This window comes from Ochotona princeps, chromosome 29 (assembly GCF_030435755.1).
Source record: "Ochotona princeps isolate mOchPri1 chromosome 29, mOchPri1.hap1, whole genome shotgun sequence".
In the NCBI taxonomy this organism is placed as follows: Eukaryota; Metazoa; Chordata; class Mammalia; order Lagomorpha; family Ochotonidae; genus Ochotona; species Ochotona princeps.
Window position 1 is genome coordinate 2,585,644 of NC_080860.1, and position 25,358 is coordinate 2,611,001.

General features: G+C 59.6%; 1 protein-coding gene across 3 annotated transcripts in view; it reads left to right on the top strand.

Annotated features, from left to right (window-relative positions):
- Positions 1-2,422: 2,422 nt before the first annotated feature.
- Positions 2,423-25,358, top strand: part of SCARB1 (scavenger receptor class B member 1) — a 48,606-nt gene continuing 25,670 nt past the window's right edge. The window contains exon 1 of one of the 3 annotated variants that reach the window (XM_058656874.1): positions 2,423-2,670. In XM_058656874.1, the coding sequence (XP_058512857.1) occupies positions 2,545-2,670 (126 nt within the window). In that variant the 5' untranslated portion in view covers positions 2,423-2,544. Of the gene's footprint in view, positions 2,671-10,962; positions 11,040-25,358 lie in introns of those variants that run through there. The other 2 variants (XM_012929871.3, XM_058656875.1) reach the window with 2 other exon arrangements.

The window sequence follows — 25,358 nt, forward strand, 5'->3', positions numbered from 1 at the left end:
CTTTTTCCTTCGAAAAGGCTGAGAACTAGCAATAGAGAAAGAAATGTGGAGAGAGGGAGGAAGGGAGAGAGATTCCACCTGCTGGTTCCTGCGCCCTCCCAACTCCCCTAACCCAGGCCCTCTGAGCAGGGCAAGCAGGGTGCCCAGCAGCAGCTTTTGTGCTCCACACGCCTACCCCATATGTCTTTTCAATCTGGAGCATTTGGGGTGCAGAGGTCCCCAGGGCCCCTGAGACGCCCTTGCAGCTAGCACCTGCTTATCTGGGAGCTCTGTCCCCTGCATGCCTGCCTCTCCTCCCACAAGGCCTTGTGACGTACTTCCTGTTCCCCGGGTCCCCCCTCTGCCGCCGGAGGTGACGCCCCTCAGCGAGGCCCAGTGTCCTCTCATCTGGGCCGGCTGTGGCGTCAGGGGGCGGCACAGCGTGCAAGGGGACACGCAGACTGTGGCCTTGGGACTCTCTTGGGTAAGCACCACGCACTTCTGGGCCTTGAAGATGTGGTTGTAAATTAGTGCCAGCAGAGGGGGCGAGATGGTCAAGGCAAGTGTGGCGCAGGCATGCGCAGAGGAGGGCCGAGGCTGGGCCCAGGCCGTTTTCAGGGACTTGGCTGATTCCTAAACAGAGCAGACGCAATGAAGCACAAAACATCGCCATGGCCAAGGCTGTTGAAGGCTGTGAGGAACCCGAGACTGCATGAATCAATTCATCCGCAGCACGGCTCACCCAATGGGTGCACTGATTGGCTAATGGGACCACCGTGCTAGGGGCACAGATCTGAGATCTGGAGAGAAGACACCAGCCATGTAAGGATCCAGCAGCAGGTGCAAAAGTCCTGTGGCCAGAACCTGCCGGAGTGGACAGTCAAGGGAGAGAAGCGGGGGGGGGGCAGGAGGGGAACAGCTGGGCAGGAAGGTGGGCGAAGCCCAGCTAGAGAACTTGAGTTGGGCTCACTGGTCCCAGGCACAGCCCCAGTTACTCCTTCACCTAACTCCCCTGCTTTTCTTTTCTTCTTCTTCTTTTTTAACATTTATTTTTATTTGTAAGGCAAAATGAGGGAGAAAACTTCCATCTGCTGGCTTACTTCCCAAATGGCCACAACGGCTGGAGCTGAGCCAACCCAAAGCCAGGAGCCGAGCTTCCTCAGGGTCTCCCATGTGGGTGCAGGGTCCCAAGGGCTGGGCTATCCTAGAGCATTAGCAAGGAACTGGATTGGAAGTGGAGCAGCTGGGATTTGAACTGGTGCCCACGTGGGAAGCTGACGCTGTAGGTGGAGGATTAGCATGCTACACCACTGCCCTCCTCCAACTTGCTTAATGCTGTGAAGAGCTATTCTTGTCACCCTGCTGCATGAATGGGGAAATTGAGGCACTGAGCGTTCCAAACCACTTGCTCCAGGACACTGGGGTAGGATTCCGGATCTCTTACCTTCCAGCCTCACCCTCCAGGCCTTGACCCCTGCCAGATCAGGGTTTGACCCTTTCCCCAGGGGCCCTTGTGGCATTGAGTCTCCTGAAGAAAGATAGTGCCAGGCGAGGCGGCCCGGCTTCTGCAGTCAAGGGTGCAGCCGAGGATGGGCCTGGCAGAGGGCTGCTGTCTCCCAGGGCTCCATGGGCAGCCCTCAGCTAGGGGTTAAGCGCCCTGCTGCACAGGCCCTGTAGCCCGGGAAGCCTGCGGCACCCTTGCAGGAAGAGCGTGAGGAGGCTGGCAGGGTGGGCGGGGCTGTGGGGGCAGCCCAGCACTCACCCACCTGTCTCCAGCAGGCGAGACTTGAGTGCCTCAGCACGTGTACGCTGGGGGACAGAACTGTCAGCCCTGGGCCTGGACGTTTCTCAGGAGAAGCCCTCTTGCCCCGCAGGCTCCAGTTGGGAGCAGACATGATGCGCTGCCAGGCCGGGTGGTGCGTGCTGATAAGGGCCAGGCGCCCAGGGAAGGCCCTTCTGATAAGGTGGTCTGGACAGCCGTGGAGGCTGGAGCCCGGCCCTCAGGCAGGGATCTGCGAGGCTGACACCGGAGACAACAGGGTTGGCATAGAAAGTAGGTGCGGAGGTGAGGGGGTGGGGTGGAGACCCTCTTGTAGGCCTGGGCGAACCTGAGGGTCGCTTCCTGCTCACTGGGAGCAAAGATGACCACGGTCGGAGGAGAGGGCACGAGGAAAGCAGAGACGAAAGGGAGCGGGGAAGGGGCCTGGGCGCCAGGCCCAGCCCACGCTCCTGGCCAGTCCTGCCCGGGGCGAGGAGGTGGGCGTGCCCCAGAGCCCCGCCCCGCATAGGCTCCGCCCACGTCCTGGCATCCCACGCGCTGGGCCGCAGCGCTCCTGGCCAGCCCTGCCCGGGGCGAGGTGGGCGTGTCCTCCGAGGCCCCGCCCCGCAAGGCCCCGCCCCCACGCAGGCTCCGCCCCCCGCGCGCTCCCGCCCGAATCCGGAGCTGAGGCGCGCGGGGGCGGCGCGGCCGCCGGGCCATGGCGCATAAAACCGCGGGCCGCCGGCCGGGCCGCTTGTCCGCACGTCGCCGAACCCCGAGTCCCCGGCTCCGCCGCCGCCGCAGACATGGGCGGCCGTGTCCGAGCGCGCCGGGCGGCCGCCGGGCTGGGCATCGCTGGGCTCGTGTGCGCCGTGGTGGGCGCCGTGCTGATCGTCGCCGTGCCCCCGCTCATCCGGCAGATGGTCCTCAAGGTGCGTGAGGGCGCAGGCCCGGGCTGGGGAGGCGCCATGCGCGCCCCTCTGCCCGGCCGCGGCGGGAGGGCCAGGGTCCTCCACGCCGGGAGTCGGAGAGGCGGCCCCGGGTGCCGAGCGCAGCATCCTCCCAGCTCAGCCCACCCGGGGTCCCTCTCGCAGTCCCCGCTGCCCGGCCCTGCAGACTGGAAGCCCAGCCTGAGCTGCTGTGCCCACAGGGGCTGGCGGGCAGCTGCCCAAGGTCCTGGGTACACACGGCCCGAGCTCTTCCCTCTGATTCCAGCCCTGCCCAGCGCGGCTTGCCCTTTTAACCGCGGAAACACTAGGCGGTCAGCTGGCCAGCTTGAGGACAACCTCTGGGCGGCCGAGGGCTGCAGCCTGCCTGGCCAGGGCTGGACAGTTGCCGAACATCACCTGGCACTCCTTGTCGGCCCGAGGTCCGGCGGGGGTCCTGAGGCGCGGCCTCAGCAGGGCGAAGGGGCGGATGGCAAGTGTGCGTCTAGCGGCCGCCCCTGCTTGGCATCCGGCGGAGAGGGCCCTGGAAGGCAAGCTCTGAGGCATGCTGAACGTGCCGGGCCTCTTCTTGGTTTGACAAATCCGGTCTCCCCGCGGCCTGGGACGCGCCTTGCCTCTGCGGAGGGCGGGAAACGCGACCGTTGTCGCCGTGCTGGGGAGAGCTGCAGAACCGCTTGGTGGTGCTGGGGTTGCAGGTGCCCAGCGGGCGCGTTACCCCCGTGGCAGCCCGCCCGGGTGCGCATCGCTGCCTCCCGGGTGGTGCGAGCCGCTGGCTTGTACACACAGCACCTGGCCCGGCGCGCTCAGGGCGTGGGGCGGCAGGACTTCACAGATGAGCCGTCTCCGCCGCTGGCGGGCTGGTCTCAGGCTGTGGGTCAGGTTCGGGGTGTGTGTGTGTGTGTGTGTGTGTGTGTGGCCCCACTCTCCCCACTCCTTCCTCTGGGCCGCCAGAGAGGAAAACCGCAGGAGTCCCCATTCTCCAGGAACCCCGGGGCAGGGAGCCCAGCTGAGGCGGCCGAGGAGGGAGCGGCCCAAGGCGATTGGTTTGGGGCCGAGTGGTGTGAAGACGCCAGGGAGGCAGGCACGCCCCCCCCCCCTGCCGGCTCTGGCCAGTCCTGGAAGAAGCAAGCCTGTGTCCGGGCCGGGGGCGGGGTGGGGGCGGGGTGGGGGCGTCCCGCCCTGTTTTCTTTGGCTGTGCGCACCCTTCTGCAGCTTGAATGGGAGTCCTTGTGTTTGGGCGCGTTATTTTTTTTACGCTTTTTGGGCAGTTAAAGAAATTCATATGGAACAGACCTGAATATTGGCTTGCCAAAAAAAGTAAAAAAAAAAAATCAAGAGAAGAAAAAAGGAGAAATTTTCTTGCTCTGGTCTTCGGTGCGCCTCTATAGGCCGCCACTGCGGATGTGGATGCAAATGTAGATTTAACCTTAAAACTATGTTGGAGGCAGAGAGTGAGCTGGCTGCCATCTCCCATTGGCAGGTCTGCCTCCCCAATGGCCAGGCCTAAAGCTGAAAGAGTGGGACTCCATCTGGGTCTCCCACACGTGGCAGGAGCTCAGGTTCGCGGGCCTTCCCTGCTGCCTGCCGGGGCCTTGCGTGTGTGCGGAAAGCTGCAAGCAGGAGCCGGGGCTGGGGGCTGAGAGCTGCACCTCCGACCTGGGCCGGGGCTGGAGTTTCTCTGAGTGGACACCTACACTGTGTCTCTGCTCCTCTGCCAACTGCCCTCTTCGTTCATGAGGGACAATGGCTGTCCTGGCAGCACGCCCTGTCTGCGCATGGGACCAGCCTGACTTTGGGGAGGACTTCTGGAAGTAGAGCCCAGACATGACTGTGGGCTCAGTTGGAGCTTTAATTTAAACCAGTTGAGGCAATGAGATGCACGGGGAGAGAGAGAGAGAGAGAGAGAGAGAGAGAGAGAGAGAGAGAGAGAGATTGATTGATTTGCTGGTTCACTCTTTTTTTTTTTTAAAGATTTATTCATTTTATTACAGCCAGATATACACAGAGGAGGAGAGACAGAGAGGAAGATCTTCCATCCGATGATTCACTCCCCAAGTGAGCCGCAAAGGGCCGGTGTGCGCCGATCCGAAGCCGGGAACCTGGAACCTCTTCCGGGTCTCCCACGCGGGTGCAGTGTCCCAATGCATTGGGCCGTCCTAGGCCATGCCACTGGGCCCGCTGGTTCACTCTTAAATGCCTGTGACTGCCAGGCTGGGCTGGGCTGAAGCCAGGAGCCTGGAGCTCCACTCGGGCCTGTGGTGTGCCCACCTGCTGCCGCCTGGGGTGCACGTGGGCAGGGAGCTGAAGCTGGAACCCAGGCACTCTCATGTGGGTGCCTGGCGTGCTAGGCGGTGGCTGGACCGCTGGGCCGGAATGCCTGCCCCTCATCTGGCTTTGGGCGATGACGGCCCCCTGCCCCCGTGGACAGCGAGACGTGGGCCTGCCCCAGCCTGGTCCCAGAGCCGGGTTACTACTCTCTCTTAGGGCTCCTCCGATGGGTTTGGTGTGATTTCTCAGGTTCCTGATGTGTTGAGTGGGATGGTGATGCGTTTTGAAATCTGTGTCAGGTTCCAGAGCCTGGGCCACTGCTGTGCCCTGTGCCAGCTGGGGGTGAGGGACCCCAGGCCGGTTCTTCCAGACAGGGTCAGGTATGGTTTGCCTCGTGGTGGGATTATGCGGTACAAAGGAGATTAAGGGTGTGTGAATGCCCTGGGCAGATCTACTTTCCCATCGCAGGCTCACAGCAGCTTTGGGAAATAGGCTGAGGCTCTGGGACTTCTCCTTTGTGCAGATAAAAGAAACGGGGCCAAGGCAGAGGTCTGTGGTGGGATGGGGCACACAGGCAGCCAGTGTGGAGGGCGGGAGGCCTCTGTGGGGACCCGGGGAGCCAAGTGCAGGGGCTTCCTGCAATGGATGTCCAGGCCGGAGTTCGAAGGACCTGGACCGTGTGCTAGTGCTGCTGCAGGGGGTGGAGAGGCTGCATCCCACTCCACGGTGCTGGGGTTCAGGGCCACCCCCTCCCGGCTCTAGCCTCCTGCCGCACACCCTGAGAGGCAGCAGGGACTGGGTTGGGAAATCTGGATGCGGCCTCTGGCCTGGCCTTGACCCAGCTGCTGGAGGCCTTTGGGGAGTGATCCAGTCCGTGGGTGAGAGCTTGCTCTCTGTGACTCTCAATTAAATATATTTAAAAATATTTAAAAAACCCATCTGTGCAAATGGGGGGTCTGTATTGTTAATGGCTTAATATGAGCGTGTGTGAAACTTTTGGAAAAGGTGTGGAAGGGCACGCCCAGACTGACCGTGCCCGTTGCTTCTAGGCGGGAGGCCCAGGGCGGCTGCACACACATGCACGTGTGTATAGAAGATGTGTTTAATTAAAAATTACACACAAATATACCTCATTCCCCTGAGAGTGACGAAACAAGTTAGACACAGGAATGCAGGAATCCCAGAGCAGAGAGTGGTGTGAGGAAGTGAAACTCCTCCCTTCTCTTGCTGCCCTGGGGAGGGCAGGCCAGGGGGTAGAGAGAGCGCATGCAGGCTGTGCCTGTGAGCTTGACAGGGTCAGAGCGCCCGGGGAACCCTGTCAGCACGCTTGGTTAGGAAGCAAGCCGAGGGGAGAGGCTCATTTGCGGGACCTAGCTGGGACGTGCGTGAGGGATATCAGCCGAGGTGGACGGCCCGCTGCGCCCACTGGGAGCTGAGGCCGGCAGGCCAAGTGTGGAGGCGTGACAGGCCTGCTCCAAGTGCCTCACGCTCACCTCCAGGGACGGTGGCCAAGGCCTCCACTGCGGCTGGGCTGTAGGGGAGCTGGGTTTACCATGCTACCAAATGTGTCCCTTCTGCCACAACCAAGGGAAGCTGGGTTCCTTCTGTGGTCTCTCGCTCTCCCCCCCCTTTTTTTAAGATTTACTTATTGGGGGCTCAGTGCAGTGGCCTAGCTGCTAAAAGTCCTCACCTTGAATGTGATGGGATCCAATATGGGTGCTGGTTCTAATCCCGGCAGCCCCGCTTCCCATCCAGCTCCCTGCTTGTGGCCTGGGAAAGCAGTTGAGAACGGCCCAAAGCCTTGGGACCCTGCACCCATGTAGGAGACCCGGGAGAGGCTCCTGGCTTCGGATCAGCGCAGCACCGGCCATTGTGGTCACTTGGGGAGTGAATCATCAGATGGAAGGTCTTACTGTGTGTTCTCCTCTCTCTGTATCTGACTTTGCAATAAATACAAATAAATCTTTTTAAAAATTTACTTATTGGGCCCAGCATGATAGCCTAGTGGTTAAATCCTCATCTTGCATGTGCCAAGATCCCATATGGGTATCGGCTCGTGTCCCAGCTGCTCCACTTCCCTTCCAGCTCCCTGCTTGTGGCCTGGGAAAGCAGTCGAGGATGGCCTGGAATCTTGGGACCCTGCACCCGCGTGGGAGACCCGGAAGAAGCTCTTGGCTCCTGACTTTGGATCAGCTCAGCTTTGGCTGTTGGGGCCACTTGGGGAGTGAAACAGTGGATGGAAGATCTTTCTGTCTCTCATTCTCTCTGTAAAACTGCCTCTTCAATAAAAATAGTGTCTTTCAAAAAAATTTTACTTATTTATTTATTTGAAAGAGAGAGCGGGAGCAGCAGAGATCTTCCGTCCACTATTTCGCTGGTGGCAGGGACCGAGGTTCGAGCCTCGTCTGCTGCCTTCCAGGGTGCGTGGGCAGGGAGCCAGATCAGCAGCCGAGCTGGGCTTGTACCCAGGCACTTACTCTGAATGCAGGGTCCCAGGCAGCAACTCGGCCGCCCTGCTAAATGCTCACCTCTGCCCAGTTTTGTTCCAGACGTGTCTGCGGCCTGAGCCTTTTCACCATCTCCACTGCCTCATAGCCCTGGGCTCCGTCACCAGATGGACGCTGTGGAACCATGTCCCCCTCTGCCCAAAGCCCTCTGAACTGCCTCTGTCCTGTCTCCCCAACTCCCTGTGCCCCTCAGCTGGCCACACTTGTCTCCCTGGTGGTCCAATCCCACGCAGAGTCTCCGCTTGCCTGGAAGCCTCAGCCTCCAGACGCGTGTGCTCGCTGCCCCTGAAGTCCCTGGTGTTGCCCCGTCCTGGGACCCCCTTCTCCCTCACAGACCTCAGACGCCAGCCAGGACCACAGGGCCCTGGGCCAGGGCAGCCTGGCTCAGGGTCAACCTGGGACGCCAGCTGTATGTGGTATGACAAACTTGCGGCCAACACTCGGACAGCCCCATTGTCCCCTCCTGGCCTGCACGGTGACCTGTGGGAGCTAGCACTCTGGAACTGTCCTGAGTTGCTTTGTGCCCCAGGCTAGTCTCCTTTGCCCGTAGTTGAGACATGGGAGCTGGTGATGGATGCCAGCTGGTGGGTACCTGTGACTGCCAGACGCCCCTGAAAGTGCTCTGTGTTCACTCATTTCATTTGGTGTCCAGTCACCACTGTCCCTGTCTTACTGTGGGACACAGCTGCACAGCACCATGTGGCACAATCAGGATTTCAACCCAGGGTGCTCGCAGAGAACACAGGCTCCTGGGAGGCAGGGCCCTGCCTGTGGTCGCACTTGGCCCGTGGTCGCGCCTGGGTGGGCTCCTGGGAGCCTCTGCATGGCTGTGGGCTCTGACTCTGCCCCAGGTCTGTCTCCTCATGCTCACTGGACAGGTGGTACAGACAGCTTGGCAGCTCGTCTCTGCAGTTCTCATGGGCTCCCAGCAGCACTGGGGCTTGTCTCCTGCCTGAGCCACAGGGGCCAGCTGTGTGTTCTCCGGCCTCTGCCAGCCCCTGCGGTCAGATGTGTCACACACAACAGATGGCTTTTTGTCTTTCTTCCTTTCTTTCCTTTTTTTTTTTTTTTTTTGGTTTTTGTTTGTTTCTTTCTTCCTTCCCTTCTTTGTCTTTCTTTTTTTCCTTTCTTTCTGACTTTTATTGGAAAGTCAGATTTACAGAGAGAAGGAAATACAGAGAGAAAGATCTCCCATCCACTGGTTCACTCCCCAAGATGCCACAACAGCCAGAGCTGAGCCGGTCCAAAGCCAGGAGCCAGGCGCCTCTTCTGGGTCTCCCACGCGGGTGCAGGGTCCCAGGCCACAAGCAGGGAGCTGGATGGGAAGTGGAGCAGCCAGGACATGAATTGGCGCCCATATGGGATCCTGGCTCATGCAAAGTGAGGACTTTATCAACTAGGTTACCATGCCGGGCTCATAGCAGGTATTTCTTAAAGACTCCCACATTTAGACACATGAAGTGAAGTGTGGGCTTATCGGGGGCCGCAGGCGGGGGCCTTGGCCAGGGTCAGTTGGGGCCATAGGTGCGCCCGTGTCTCTGTTGTCTTCCTCTTCCTGTTCCTTCTGGGGGGCCCTCCTTGGCTGAGCCCCGGCCACTGCTGAGAAACATGGGCTAATTTTAGTCTCTGTGGAGCTTATTTTTATTTCCTCTTTGTGCGTGGTGCAGTTGCTTCTTGCCAGCTCCACAGTGTGTCTGCCTGTTTCACATGTGTGACCAAGTAGGTGCGTGTGCGAGCCGGTGTGCTGCCACACCACCACATGTGTTCCTGGCCTGTGCATGGGTCCGCGTGTGTCAGCCTGCCTCCCCACGCGTGCACACTGTTGTGCTGGCAGGTCCTGTTGCCATCCAGCCTCAGTGAGGCCAGGCAGGTGTGTGTTTGATGTGCTGCTCCCCATTCCGGGAAGCAGTCCTCATTCCTGGGATGAAGCCGACTTGCCGTGCCCACACTCACAAGTCGCCCTGATACCTGGGAACGCTTCTCGCTGGCCTCAGCCTCTTAGGGGGCTACATGACTTCAGGGTGACAGAGACCTGTCCTGTCCTGTGGGCCCTGGGCACAGGTGGATCTCCTGCTGCTTGGGTCCTAGGTCCAGATCCTTCAGATGGTCCCTCTGCAGAGGGTGGTCCTGTGTCCTTGCACAGCCCAGAGGAGCTCCCACGGTTGGCCCAGGGCAGTGTTCTGCTTCATAGCCTTAGGCCCAAGGGTCCCACGGGTGTGCCCACCCCAAGCTGTGTGCCCTGTGAGGGGGCAGCAGCTCTGGTGCCATCAGCATGATTATGACTCCAGAAACTGCACTGTGGGGCCAGCCTGGAGTAAAAATATAAGTCAAATGGAGAATCTGTCTGGTTTTCCTGCCCCTCCCCTTCTTCAAATGTGGCCTTGGCCCCGCCTGCCCCCAGGGAGTGTCCAGGCTGGAGCTGCAGCCCAGACAGCAACAAAAACAATAGAGATGCTTCCCTGGGCTGTGGGGCCTGGCAGGGCCAGGAGTGGGCTCGCACAGCAGGTCAGAAGCCCCCAGACCCAGAGCGGATGCCCTCCCAGCCTGAGGCGCCGGCTTTATTGTCCTGTTGCTCTTCCTACTGCACACTGCGCTTCTTCCTGTTCACTGAGTGCCTGGGGCTGGGGAGGGGGAAGGAACAGGGCTGGCTCCACCCTCGCTTCCTGGCATTTTGGGTGAAGGTCTCACACCCTGGCTGGCTGCTCCTGAACCTCGCCTGTTGTTACCGCTGTGCTCACCCTCTAGTTGTTGGGGTGTCCTCAGACCAGGCGACTCGCCCCCGGGCTCCTGCACCTGCCTGCTCGTGGCCTCTCTGTGTCCACCCTTGCCTGCCTGCGGGCCCTCTCAACGCTGCGGCTGCAGGCTCCCTGTTCCAGGCTACTGTCAGGCCACCCGCCTCCTGCACTTGGAGGCCTGTTGGGGCAGGCCCAGCCCGAGAGGCCTGTAGTGTCGACCCTGGATGCCTCTCTGGCCTGGCCCCCGCCCATCTCCCTTCCACACTGGGACCCTGCTACCCGCAGTCACTCACTCCGTAAACATGAGGCATCTTGTCCTGCCCCTGGCTCTAACTCATTCCCCAGACACATACCTGCCCTGCTCTCTGTTCCCTGGGGTCTGGCCAAGGCAGGGACCTTGGGGCTGTCCACAGCTGTGTCCCAGGTCCCAGCTGCTGGAGCGTCCTCCTGGGGCTGCCCGGCCAGGTCCCCTTGAGACCAGAATCTGCTGTCCAAGCTGCAGTGGGGCGTTCAGCTCACCTCCCCGCTCCAGCGTGTCCAGGAGCTTCACTCGCGCTGCCCCTTCTTCCCCTGACTCTGAGCCTTGGGTCCTCTTGTATGTTTCAGCTCAAGGGTACCCTCTTGAGGGAGGCCCTCCCCTGGCCACCCCCCAGTGGGCACTGCTTTGTGTCCATCTGTCCCTGCTGTGTCGTAGCCACTCCAGGCTCTCTGTGAAGTGGCCTCGTCTACCTACTTGAGACTGCCAAGCACTGGGCCCTTATCTGCTGGCGGAGCTGGAGACGGCTGCCTAGGTGGGGCTCCTCTCTGTCCTTGGGGTTCTTCCTGGCTCTGGGATGCCATGCTGGTGAGTCCCCTTAACCTTCCAGTGGCTGAGCTCAAGCTGCAGGAAGCGCCCGAGGCCGGGGTCCTCCGTGCTCACCATGCAGTCGGTGCCTCCTTCCTGCCCTGAGCCTGAGAGCTGCCCCTGGAATCCCCTTCTTGGCTCAGGTGGAGGCGGAGTGGCTGGAAAACACCCAGCTCTCCAAGATGGCACCAAGTCTATGGGGTAGCGGTGTAACCCTTGTCCTGGCGCGGATGTCGGGGAGGTGTGGGGCAGGGTCTGGGCCACCTCCAGGGGACAGAGGAGTGTTTCAGACTGAGCAGAGCAGGCCTGGGGGCGTAAGCCCAGGCTCACCACTCAAAGGCCAGCCATCGCCGCTGCACTCTCTCATCCTTGGTCCTTGCCGTGGGAGCTGGGGGCCGGGAGAAGGGTGGGCTGCTGTCGGACCACAGAGAGGAGCGCTCTCCCATCTCCTGGTTCAATCCCCAAATGCTGACAGCAACAGCAACAGCTGGGGCTGGGTCAGTCCCAAACCAGGAGTGCAGGAGCCCGTGTGCAACATTGGCGGGGCCTTCCAGGGTGAGCATCAACAGAGAGCTGGGCTTGGAAGCAGAGGCAGGCTGGCGCCCGGCCCTCCCCTGACAGCTCAAAACCAGAACCTAAGGGACCCAGGTGGGGATAGGTGGTGTCCTGGAGGACTGAAGGCGTGCTGGCTTGGTGGCAGAGGGGAGGTGGCCGCAGTGAGAGTGGGGCCAAGAGCTGCCAGTGGTCCTGTCGCAGGGCCCCCCGCCCAAGTAGATGGTACTGGGGATTGTTTGTTCAGGTCGCTCGAGGAGGCGGCAGCATATCAGCCACTTGTTATCACAGAATGTTTCATCAATCAACTGTGTGATGGTCAGCCCTGGAGCTCGCTGGCCCTCACTCGCTCTGAGGAAGCCAGAACGTGGAGAGAGCGGGGTTGGCTGGCGGGGCAGGCTGTCCAGGCTGGGCGGAGGCCAGCAGGGAGCGGGAATCGGAAGGGCAGGGCTGGGTGCAGAAGGAAGTCATTCAGCGGCTGACCCCCACGGCCATTTCCACCCGTGCCTGCTCACATCCTGGAGGTGTTTGTGATGAGGGGAGAGCGATGTCGGGCCGGGCACCATGCCAAGCTTTTAGGCTTCGGGCACCTCGGGCAGACAGCTCCAGGTGGCTTCTGGCCGGGCCTGGCCGCGGAGGAGCAAGGTGAGCTCTGGGGTGTACCTTGGCACATGTGCCCACATGGAGCCTGGCAGAGCTGACCCTTGCTCAGGGCCCTGGACGCACCCTGATTTACCTGGAGTGTGGACCTCGCAGGTTGATTCAAGCATACCCTGGAGGTGGGCAGTTGGGCCCGCCAGGTCAAACCCAGCTGGGTGTCCTCGGGCGAGTCCTGTACAACTCTGTGCCTCTTTTCGCCTTGTGTGAAGCTGAGCTGAGGGCCTGTTGGCAGCACTGAGGAGCCAGTGTGTGCAGGGGCCCTGAGTGCAGGGCGTGGCCAGCGTGGGTGACTGAGGGCCGGGCAGTGGTCTGGCAGGATGCACCTCTCTTGAGTTGGGCCAGTTGCTTCTTGCTGAGCCTGTGTGGGTCAGAGTGAGCAGAGCTGTCTGGCTGAGCCGCCTGCAGCCATAGGGCTGGGACCCTGAGGCATGTTAGCTCTGGACTGGGTGAGGTCTGGGTTCCTCCTGCCCTGCTCCAGCTCTTGGCCTTTGTGTTGAGATAGACCTGTCCTCCCACAGCCTCAGGTGGACACAGAGAGAAGTCTAGCCATAGCAGTGACAGATGGGGGCTTCTCCCTAGGAGTCCACCCCCCGGCTGGCCTTCAGTCTTGGGGAAGCCTTGTTGCAGGCCACCTTGGTCCCCTCTGGCCGCCTGGCAGATGGGGGGCTGCAGGAGTGGACAGGCCACCTTTCCCTGGTCCCGAGCCAAGTGTGGCTGGCATTCCTTGGCAGCGAGGCGAGCAGCTTTGTGACTTAATTCTGGGGTGTGCTCCCAGACTCCCCCTCCACCTGCAGCGCCCCCAGCTTACACTTTCACCTCGGAGTCTTTGGTTTCTCGTTATTGTGAAATATGAAGTAATTCTGGGGAAGTGTGTAAGACACACACAATGACTTAGGGCGCTAGCGCCGACACCTGGGCCGTCATTCTCGTTGCCGCAGAGCCCCTGCAGGGCAGACTCCCATTTACTGATTTATTTTTAAAATATTTACTTATTGGGGCCCAGCGTGGTAGCCTAGTGGTTAAAGTGCTCGCCTTGTGTGTGCTAGGTTCCCATACAGGTGCCGGTTCGTGTCCCAGCTGCTCCACTTCCCTTCCAGCTCCCTGTTTGTGGCCTGGGAAAGAAGTTGAGGACGGCCCAAAGCCTTGGTACCCTGCACCCATGTGGAAGACCTGAGAGAAGCTCCTGGCTCCTGGCTTCAGATAGACTCAGCTCTGGCTGATGCGGCCATTTGGGGAGTGAACCAGTGGATGGAAGATCTTTCTTTCTGTTTCTCCTTCTCTCCTCTCTGTAATCTGCCTTTCCAAAAAAAAAAAAAATCTTAAAAAATAAATAAAAGATTTATTTGAAAGACGAAATGACAAAGAGAGAACAGAGCTCTTCCACATGCTGGTTTGCTCCCCGTATACCTGCAGCGGCCAGTGCTGGGTCAAGCTGTAGATGGCAGCCTGAAACTCCACCCAGGCCTTCCACCTGGGAGGCAGAGGCCCAAGGACTTGGACCATCCCGCGCTGCCTGGCACATTATCAGGGAAGTGGAGGAGTGAACCCTGCTCTGATGTGGGACGCCAGCCTCCCAGGTGGTGGCTTAGCCTGCTGCTGAGCCGTGAGTGCAGTACCTGCTGTGCTTTTTATAGCATCAGCCTCCCACCTCTGTCCCTGAACACCGCCTGCCTGTCTGCTCCTCCATGCACAGACGCTTGGCCGCTGGCGCTGGTATGGTGCAGGTGCCCGTTGGAGCCCCTGCCACCTCTCGGCTCCCGTTCCTCAGCCCCCCTTGGCCAGCACCCATCCTCGAGGTGGCTGTGTCCTGTGTCCCACATCCAGGGTTGGGAGTCTGCACATGAGAGTGACGTGGGTCTGAATGCTGCCTGCAGTGTGACCTTGGTCCGCGTGCTCGAGCCTCTGGAGGTGGGCTGACAGCCTCTCCCCCTGGCTGCCACCTTCTCTGTATCTGACTTTCCAATAAAAATAAATAAATCTTAAAAAAAAAAAAGATTTTCTGGGACTGGTGCAGTGGTCTAGCGGCTAAAGTCCTCGCCTTGAATGTGCTGGGATCCCATATGGGTGCCGGTTCTAATCCCGACAGCCCTGCTTCCCATCCAGCTCCCTGCTTGTGGCCTGGGAAAACAGTCGAGGACGACCCAAAGCCTTGGGACCCTGCACCCACGTGGGAGACCCGAAAGAGGTTCCCGGTTCCCGGCATCGGATTGACTCAGCTCCAGCTGTTGCAGTCACTTGGGGAGTGAATCATCAGATGGAAGATCTTCCTCTGTCTCTCCTCCTCTCTGTGTAGCTGACTTTGCCATAAAATAAATAAATAAATAAATCTTGAAAAAAAAAAAAGAGGAACTAGGGATTACCCTTTTTAAAAATATTTTCTGTGGGCAGTGCGGAGTGTGAGTTTGCTGTTGGGCAGCCAGGGAGCTGTGGGTGTGAAATGGGCCTCTGGGCAAGGCCTCCGGGGCTCTCCCCACCGCTCACTTCCTCTCGGCTTGCAGAGCGGGTGTGCTGCTGCAGTGGCCTGGGATTTGCTGAGCTGCGCATTGGAGCCTTTTTTTGTGGGCTGTTGCTGGGACCCACACCACAAGCGTTGGTTGGCCGCAACAATCGGTGGCCCTGGACAAACTGTATTCTGAAGTGGAGAGGGGACACGGGCTGGGAACCACGGAGGTGGCTGTTGTCCATGCTGTGGAAGCAGCGCTTCCAGCGCACAGCTGGACACCGTGTAAGTGTCCCCTTCTGTTCGCAGCTGGGTCTGGGGGTGTGTGACTGCGCCCTGGTCGGGTCCTGAGCTGAGCCTCCACAGCTTGCAAGCCTCCACTCTCATGGTCTGGCAGTGTCCATGCAATCGCTCTCCAGCGGTCCCGTGGGAGAATCCATCCCCGGCTTCTCGCCAACTGTGGTGGCAGTCATGACCTTGGGCACTCCTTGGCTTGTGGACGCATCGCCATGACCTTGGTCCCTGTATTTCCATGGTCCCTCCCTGGTGGCCTTTCCTGTTACAGGGACGCATGTCACTGCCTTCTGACCGCACCCTCTCCTGCCCCTCTCCCAGTCCTGGTTGATCTCGCATTGAGATGGACAGTCTAACACTTCCTACAGAGACTGTTTTCAAATAAGGTCACCTTTAGAGGTCCCAGGTGGACATGGGGCTGGAGGGGAGCTGTTCAAGCCAGCCCGATGTGAGCATGCTTGCACATGTTCCCGTGTGTGGGCTAAGCAGAGGGGGACATGGCCACCATGCCCTGGGGGGCCTGCCCTGCAACTGAGCTGTGCAGCTGTGAGCAACCCCTGGACCCCTGGACTTCTCTGTGCCTTGGTTTCCTAGTCTGTAAGACAGGGCTGGTACTGGCCCTGCCCCACATGACTGCTGCTGCAAGGGGTGTAAACAGGTGGGAAGTGCATTGGCACTGGTTGGCGAGCACCCGTTGGCCATCGTGGATGGCGCAGGGCTGTGCCAGGCTGGTGTCCATGGCCTGCTTGTGTTGTTCGGTCAGGCCCTGGAGGCCTGGGGGTGTTTGCAGAGGGAATCTGGACCTGTTGTTAACCTCCTGCCTCGGTTTGCCCATCTGTCAGCACCATCTTATCCCTGTGCTCCAGTCTGGGAGGTGTGGGGACCCTGGGCAGGGCCCTGCTCTTCCTGGGGGGCTCGGTGTGCACTCTGCCAGACTGTGGAGTTCTTGGGAGTGTGAGCCGGGGTGTTGAGGGGTGGGATGGGGGGCAAGGGGCCAGTGCAGGGGGCCTTCTGACAGCAGGGACACCCCCCTGAGCCTGGGAAGCGGCGGGAAAGGGACTGCTGGCCGGAGGCTGACCTTGGGAAAAGTGAGTTGACACAGCCGACCGTGCCGTCCCTTGTGGTCAGGGGCCGGGGCCATCCGAGGTCTGGGAAGGGGAGGGCTACAGCTCTCTACCACCCTCTGTGACGATCACAGTGGTGCCCTGTCCTCTCAGCTCATCCGGGCGTGCCCTGGCTGGCCAAGCCTCAGGTGTCCCTGACACCTGGACGGGGGTGGGGGATTGGTGCAGGGACTGGCATCCGTCTCCAGCTCTGTCCGTGTCCTACCCACAAAGGGTCAGGTGAAGTCGCAGTATCTCATAGTTGGTGAGTTAGCTGCAGGCAGTGGTGGCGCAGACAGGCGGGGGCCCGGTGCTGAGGGCGCTCAGAGCTAGCACCGTCCCTCAGCACCATCTGCCGTGCCAGCGTTGGTGCTGAGCTATGGGCGGAAGGGAGCAGAGGGACAGGTCCGGGCGACACCGCACAGAGGAGCGTGAGGCCGGGAAGAGCTCAGCAGGGAGCAGGCAGGCGGGACGGTAGTGAGCACCCACATGGAGGGTGCTCCTGGACAGGAGGTCCCCAGGGAGGGGCTGCAGGAGCCGAGGAGGAGCCAGGAAGGGAGATGGGGAGGGCGCCTGAGCCGTGCCATCCTGGGCAGAGCCCAAAGCAGGGTCACAGCCTTGTGGAGGGGTGACAGCCAGCAGCCCTGACTGACTGACGGATGGCGCCAGGGATCGTGCCCAGGGGCTGACCGGAGCCTTAGAGAGCAAGCTGTTCCCCTGGGGTGACTCTGCAAGACGCTAAGCCAAGGGAAGTCAGCTGGATGCGGATGGGCGGAGGAGGGGAAATGGGAAGTCCTTCGTGCAGGGCTTTGGTTCCAGAAGTGGCAGGGGTGGCCTCTGTCCTGAACGGTGCAGTTAAGATATTGACAAAGGTCACGTTTGGCAACGTTAAGATGGGAGCAGAGCAATCGCACTAGGCTCTAAGTAGCAGGCAGAGGAGGTGCTGGCCCTCCTGGGGTGGAGGGCAAATGGGGCCTGGCTTGCTGACCATGGTCAGATTCCAACATGCCGGCCTCTTGCAAAAGGCCAAGCCTGCACAGGCAGCAGCCTGAGCAGCCTGAGCTTCTGACGCATGCCAGGCCCGCTCCGCTGTTGCCCCGTCTTGCGAGACCTTGGCAAGCCTCCCTGGGTGTTCTTGACCCGGATGGGTGATTGCCAAGGAAGGCTCACTTGGCACCAGTCCTCTGAGGCACGCTGGCTGCCTCCTTCAGACCAGCACCGTGGCCTGGGTCACCTCATTCAGTGTCTCTGGGGAGGAAGGGGGACACTCCCATGTGACTGATTGGGACCTAGGCCACACCAGCCCAGTGAGCAGAGCCAGGGCTCCCGCGTGTGCCGGCCTCCTGATGACCACAGTCCAGCCTCACACACACTGCTGGCGTGGCGGGGTCCAGCCGTGCCTGCACGTCTGAATGGACGGAAGTTGGCGGGTCCTGTTGTATGACCAGAAGCTGCACATGTCCCGCTGTGCCCGCCGTGGCTCACTGAGCCGTGCAGCAGGAGGTGCCTTAGCTTTCTCACACAGGCACAGGGACGTGGCCACATGCCAGCTCTGCTTTCTATCTTCACGTGCTACGAGGTCGGGGTTTTTCCCACAATTTCTACCGTTTAGAAATGTGCACCTCTGGGGTCAGCGGGAAGCCGTGGACTTGGCCCACAGGTTGGTGGGCCGGGCCCACCTGGGAGCTGAGTGGTATTGGCTGAGGACACTCCAAAAGGTGAATGACAGTGTCCAAGGTGGCCTGGGGCCAGCCAGGAAGGGCACAGACAAGGTGTAAGGAGGGCTGAGGGCCCGACCATGGGTGATTGTGAAAGATGAGCAGGGCTTCAGCCGGCTCCCCAGAAGCGTCCTCTCCTGCCCAAGGCCCTTGCTTGTCGACCCAACAGGAGCCTTCAGAAGAGACCCTCGCACAGAGGGGGTTTGAGATTAGGCTCAAGTTCATCCTGTTTTGCTGGGTTTGTGCCCTTGAGGAAGTAATTGGTTTATTCTCACAGGGCACCTAAGCTTTCTCACCTATAAAATGGAGCCAGTGGCAGTACTGATCATGCAGACTAATTTTTCTAAAGATTTTATGTATTGATTTATTTTTGTGGAAAGTCGGATATACAGAGAGGAAGAGCTATAGAGAAAAAAGATCCTCTGTCCGCTGGTTCACTCCCCAAGTGGCCGCAACCGCTGGAGCTGAACTGATCTGAAGCCAGGAGCCAGGAGCTTCTTCTGGGTCTCCCATGTGGGTGCAGGGTCCCAAGGCTTTGAGCTGTCCTCGACTGCTTTCCCAGGCCACAGGCGGGGAGCTGGATGGGAAGTGGAGCGGCCAGGACACAAACCAGCACACTCATGGGATCCTGGCACATTTAAGGCGAGGACTTAGCGGCTAGGCCACCGCACTTGGGGCTAACAGACTGAACACTGCTGTAGGCAGGATACTCTGAGCTGCCAGGAACAGAAATGCTGCCCCTCAGCACGCTGGCTCTGACCCTAAGAGGACGAGGTGTATCTAGGCTTGGTCAGCACCTGGGTGAAGGTGTGTGTGTGTGTGTGTGTGTGTGTGTGAGAGAGAGAGAGAGAGAGAGAGTCTCTTGGCCTTGCCCTTGTGGTCTCATGATGGCTGCCACAGCTCCAGATGTCCTGTGGTCCCATGGCACCAAGCAGAGCCAGAGGGAGGCACACACCGTGGCAGGGCTCTGCCCAGCGTCCCTCTGTGATCAGAGGGGGATTGCCTCCCCACCCCTGGAAGCTTCTAGCCATCTTCCCGTGCCTTCACACTTGTCCGCTCAGTGAACCAAGTCCAAGTTCTCTTGCGGGGGTGCCGGGTGGAGCACTGTGTCAGATGGTTGCTGAATAAGGAGCCCTCCGCGGCCCCCTGGCTGTGGCTGCCACCAGCTAGCTTGTAGAATTTTCATACAGGCCAGGTGCCAGGGCAAGTGCCCGCAGTGAGGAGGAACAGCACCCGAAGGCATATGTTCTCAAGTCGCCCCCTCCCGCTGTCTTACAGCCAGACCAGTTTCCCCAAAGTCATCTCTGCTTTTGTACCAAGCTGTTCTTTAACTACTGATTCATTAGAGTAGGCAGAGAATCTTCCATCTGCTTGCTCACATTTCAAATGCTTGCACCATGAACTGGGCTGAGAAAAGCTGGGGGCCAGGAACCCCACCTGGGTCTCCCACGTGGGTGCCAGGGACCCAAGTGCTTGACTATGACCCTGCCTCTCGGGGTGCATTGGCAGGAAGCTGGGACTGGAAGTGGACCTGGACTTGAACCCAGGTGTTCTCACAGGGGACATGGTGTCCCCAGTACCAAAGGCCCGCCCACCTGGGCACCTTGGAGTGACCCTGAAGCTGTGGAGGCGCTTGGCACTGTCTGTGTTTGGGACAATGAGAAGTCGAACGCTCACACCCCAGACCTTGTGTGGCCACGTGTTTTCATTTCTTTTGAGCAAGCGAAACCGGGTTACTGGGCTGCAGGGAACACACACACTCTGCCTAGGCAGGTGTCGCCTAGCCGTCCTCCAGCAGGGGCCCTGCCTGTAGCCCTAGGGTTCCAGCCTCACTAGGACACGCCAGCAGCCCTCTGGGATGTCCCTGGGCTCTCCCCCCTTGGGGTACCCAAGGAGTCACCGAGTGCCAGCTCTGCATGCCCAGGGTGCCGGGGCAGGGCCGGGTAGGTGGGTGAGTGAATGAGTGTGTGAGTGCAGGGATTGTGGAGTGGGGAGCTCTGTGGCAAGCTGGGGGACACACTGCCCAGCACACCTGCTGGTATTTCAGAACAGCCAGAAATCTGCAGTCCCTGCTTGTTCTAAACAATGGTCAGTGAATTCAGCTATTTACACACAGTGCACAGTAGCCTACTGGCTAAAGTCCTTGCCTTCAATACGCTGGGATTCCATATGGACACTGGTTCGTGTTCTAGCTGCTCCATTTCCCAACAAGCTCCCTGCCTGTGGCCTGGGAAAACAGTCGAGGACGGCCCAAAGCCTTGGGACCCTGCACTTATGTGGGAGACCCGGGAGAGGCTCCTGGCTCCTGGCTTTGGATCGGCACAGCTCTGGCTGTTGCGGCCACTTGGAGAATGAACCAGCAGATGGAAGATCTTCCTCTCTGTCTCTCCTCCTCTCTGCATATCTGACTTCGTAATAAAAATTTTTTAAAAAGAAATCTAAAAAAAAAAAATCTAACTGAAAAAAGAAGAAGAAGCAGTGTGTGACCCCAGCTCACCCACCTGCCCAGTGGCCAGCAGTTGCTGAGTCTGGAGGAAGGCGGAAGATGCAGCCTGGGGGTGGGGTGGGGGAGGGGGGCTCCAGGAGAGTCCGTGTCCTTGAGTACCTGTTGTCAGGGGTATTCTCAACACAACACAGAGGCAGAGCGGGGTGGCGCCCGCGCCCTCTGACCCACTCTGGCTTTCGCCAGCACCCCGCTGACTGTCTTCCCCTTCTCCGATCGCCCTGAGCACCCGTGCACCAAGGTTCCCTGCAGTGTGTCTGGCGCAGCGGTGCCTGATTCTACCAGCACCACAGCCACCGTGTCCGGGGCGTGTTGGAGCACAGATCCTCAGCCCCACCTCGGGACCTTCTGAGTCAGCAGGTGAGGACCGGCCTGGGAGTCCACATTCCAGCAGGCTCCGGGTGCTGCTGCCGCTGCTGACCCAAGACACACTTGGAAGGCCGTGGCTTGAACAGGTGTCTGCCGAGTGACGCCACCCAGAGTCACAGTGCTGTCCTGCTGCCAAGGATCCTGGACGGCAGAGCTGCTCCTGGGCTCAGGAGTTCGCTGGGGCCCCAAGTGCCTCATTGCCGAAGGGGTGCAATTTAGGGATCGGCTTACAGCACAGGACCTGGGGCGACTCTCTTTCCTGGACACACACATCTGTCCCCTGTGGACCATTGGCTTGCTGCTGCTCATGGCAGGACGCCTGTTGCGATGCCATCTATCTGGGGCCCTTAGTGCTTTGGGGTGATGCAGCAATGGCTCACCGTAGCTTTTATCTTGAGCATACTGAGCTCTCATTAGTGGGGAACATGATTTGTCCCTTGTGTTTCATCATCTTGGAGGTCGAGCAGAGACAGTGAGGCCAGCCTGTGACAGCAGGGAGGACCAAGGGCCCGCCCGCCACCTGCCTCTTGGGTACCACCTCCACACACTGACCTGCAGCAGGGGAAACCAAGCCTTCTGGCATTTGGTAAGGACAGTGACCTCCGGTGGGCAGGTTGGCCTTATCCTGGGGTGCGGGTGGGGCTGAGCTGGCTGAGGACAGGGCTGCTTGGCAAAGGAGGGGGCACATGAGAGCCAGTGGGCTGGGCTGTTCCTGGGTGTGGGGGACCCCAGGAACTGTGACTGGCTGACTTGTAGCCCCCAAAGATTGTCCCTGGATCTCCAAGGGTGTGGCCTTGGCCCAAGAGGCTTTGCAGGTGTGGGTGGTTGCATTAAGCATGTGGAGGTCAGGGTGTGTCCTTGACCGTCAGGGGAGCCCTTCCATCACAGATCCTGATGGAGGGAGGGGTAAAAAGAGGGGCCAGGAGCTGGGCGGAGAGAAGCCACAGCCTCTGGAAGCAGCAGGTGGCGACTCTGTGGCCCTGCTCACCCCCGAGGGCAACCCCTGGCATTTGTCCTTGTGCCCACTAGACAGGAAGTTGCTACGTTTGTGGTGCCTGAGGTTGGTGGTGTGAAAGTTGTACAGAGGTCTCACTGCCCTTTCAGACAGGGAGTTGGTTTAAGTAGCCTGTATAAACCAGAAGTAAAAGTCCACGTGTTACTAGGCCTGCCTCTGGAAGGTTCAGGATTTTTACAGCTGTTCAGATGCCTGGCAAATGCAGGCTAGGCACAGGCACATAGTCCTCCTTCCGCCTCAAGCTTGCCTGGCACTCGCTGGGTACTGATCACACCCTCACGGACCCTACTTGTCCTAGAAAGACTTTCTGGTTTAGACTGGTTTTAAATTTGTTGAAATAATTGGGCAGCTGTCGAGTGTGCCCGTTTGTCAGCTTGTTAGAAGTGTCCCGGAGTTTGAGCACATTTGCTGCGCCGCACACAGCCGTGTGTTTGGATGTCCCAGGTATTCTTGCATGCTTTTGGTTTTTATCTAAACAAAGATCTGCCATCTTCTGGTTCACTTCCTAAATGGTTACAACAGCCATTTGTGGGCCGAAGGCAGGGGCCAGGAGCTTCTTCCTGACCTCCTACATGGGCGCAAGGGCCGGAGCACATGGACCGTCCTCGACTGCTTTCCCAGGCGCATTAGCAGGGGGCTGGATGGGAAGTGGAGCAGCCGGGACTTGAACCTGAGTGTCCCATATGGGAATCCAGCGTCACAGGCGGCGACTTGACCTGCTGTGCCATGGCACCGACCTCCACTTGTGCTTTCGTGCCCTGGGGTCATCACCTTTTCTTCATGCTTCTTCCCATGGCAGGTTCACAGCTGCTCCCTGCTTTTGCCAGCCTTGATGGTTTTGAGGGACACTGGCTGGGCATTTTGGGGGTGCCCTGTTGTTCTCACGAGCAGTCTGTAGCCCTGGGCGTGGGAGGAAGGGCCCTCCCGTGCCTGTCATGTCACCGTGTGTCCCTGTGACATGCACACACTTTGGCCCCTTTCACAGATGACACAGAAGGATCTCCTGGAGGCTGGGGCAGGAGGACTCAGAGCCCTTGGCTTGCAGGGAGGGACCATAGCTCCCCAACCTCTTCCGGGGTCCTCTGCTCCCAGGGTCGGGCACAGAGCCTCATGCAGGACCCCCGGGTGCACCTGTGCTGCCGGCTTCCAGCGCTCGCTCTGGTGGAAGAGGGTTTTTCGCTTCCTGTGTATGTTCTCCCTGCTGGATGCTGACACGCGTCCCACACCTGTCACAGCTGGAGGCTGCCGAGTGTTTGTGCAGGTGTGTGTGCTGGGGGCGGTGAGCCAGGTCAGGTGTGGGAGGCTCCCTCACAACCCCCAGGAGCCGCAGCCTCCACCAGAGGGGTGGCCCTCTTGAGCCGGGAGCTCTGTTCCCACTCCGCCAGGTCACACCCTGTCATTCCGTTTGTGCATGTTAGTGTTGCCTCCAGCTCCTGTGAGCAGGACTGCGGGAGGCCCTGTGTGGGCACACGCTTCAGTTTCCCGGGTAAAGAGAAGGAGTGGCATCCTCACGGGGCGTGCATTCTGCCACGATGCTGCCCATGCCCTGCCCCAGCAGCAGCATGGGAGCCTCCTGCTCGCTGTGCGGTCTTACTGGCCATGGCTGTTGAACTGTCCCAGCCAAGAAGCTCTGCTGTGCTGCTGTGGGATGTCAGTGCGCTGTGTTCTAGGGCAAGGCCTCTGGGGCTGGTGGGATGGCTCCGGAAGTCCGGGATCCAGTGTTATGCCCTGGCGTCCTCCGTGTGGGCATTTATCCTCAAGAGCTGCCTGCTGATCCAGGGTGTCTGTCCTAGCTCCATCCCTCAGGGTTGAATTCCAGGCAGCAGGAAGAGGAACTTGCAAACAAGTAACACGGGAGCTTCTGGTGTTGATTGTGTCATGATGGGGGATGGTCTTCGTGTCTGTTCTGTTCACTGCTGTGGTCCACAGGCCTGGAGCAGAACCTGCTGCATGTTGGCAGCTCAACAGCCATTGGCCAGGGGCCAGTGTTGTGGTGTAGTGGGTGGGGCTCATCCTCCCCCTGGGATGCCACGTCCCATATGGGCTCAGGATCCAACTGCTCCACTTTCATCCAGCTCCTGCTAGCAGCCTGGGAAAGAGGTGGACGATGGGTCAAGTGCTGGGGGCCCTGTCCTTCACAAGGGAGGCCTGGGTGAAGCTCCTGGCTCCTGACTCTCTTCTCCCTGGCCATTTGGCTATTTGGGGAATGAAGTAGTGAATGGAAGATCTCTGTCTTTCTGCCTCTCTCTGTAACTGCTTTTCGAATAAATTCAGATGTAAAAAAAGAGGACCTGGAGTGGTAGCCTAGCAGCTAAAGTCCTCGCCTTGCACGCACTGGGAACCCATATGGGCCCCAGTTCGTGTCCTGGCAGCCCCGCTTCCCATCCAGCTCTCTGCCTGTGGCCTGGGAAAGCAGTTGAGGATGGCCTAAAGCTTTGGGACTCTGTAACCGCATGGGAGACCCAGAAGAAATTCCTGGCTCCTGGCTTCAGATCGGCTCAGCTCCAGCTGTTGCAGTCACTTGGGGAGTGAATCAATGGATGGAAAATCTTTCTTTTTGTCTCTCCTCCCCTCTGTGTATTTACCTTTCCAATAAAAATAAATCTTTAGAAAAAACGCACTGGCCACTGTGTGGCCGTGAGCAGAGGGTGCGTGGTGCAGAAGTCCTGGGACAGATGCTGGCCGGGCAACTCAGGAACACAGCCAGGCCCGTGCAGCTGGGGCAGGGTGAGTTCAGCTCACACCAGGGAGGTGAGGCTGGGACTCAGGCCGGGAGCTAGGTCGCCAAACTCCCTGCTGGGCATCTGAGTTTATTGGAAGCTGAATAGGGGGGCATGGAGGGCTTGGCACACCAGAGCCACAGGATCAGGTGTAACCCCTGAAAGGGATGGCTGATCACCTGGGGAGGAGAGAGAGGTGGCGAGGGCAGTAGCAAGGAGGCGTGAGGCAACCCCTGCCTTGGTCCTGCAGCCTTGCCGGGTGGGGGTGGGGCATGTTTTGGAGGGAACGCAGCAGGACCGGCTGACGGACAGCTGCTGGGTGGGAAGGCAATGGAGGAGTTGAGAATGACTCAGGTTCCTGTGTCGTCAGCGACCTATGTGGGCTTCTCATAAAAAGCTCTCTTCGTTTCTTCTTGCCTTAGCCCCATCAAAGCAGAAGATGTGGGCGCTGGCCGGGGGGGCTGGCTTGTCCCAGCCCTGGGCTCCTGGCTGCTGTGGCCAGGAGCTGGGGCCCCCTGAGTCTGTTTTCAGTCATTGCTGCCATTCAAGGGCCAGGCCAGTGAAACTCCTGTGCCCAGGACCCGGTGAGGCCTTTGTTGTCTGTGCCTGTGGAGCGGGCTGCGGGGAAGCCCACGAAGTGAAGTAGGCAGTGGCTTTTGCTGCCCAGGTTTCAGTTCCCAGGAGTCTTCCATTTCTCTCTGCTCCCCATGTCTCAGGGCCAGGCCCCGCCCATCAGAACAGGCACCTTTAGACCAGGGGCCGCAGGGGTGCAGGGCTGTGGCCGGCACACAGGTGTGAGCCGTCTGTTTGGCCGAGGACCCACTTGGGTCTGCTCTTTGGCGAGCCTGCAGTTCTGCAAGCCCCATGCCCATACCCTGTGGGGCAGAGCCTGCAGCTGTGTGAGCCCCCAGAGGGTTCAGGAACTCAAGGATAGGTGGGGACCAG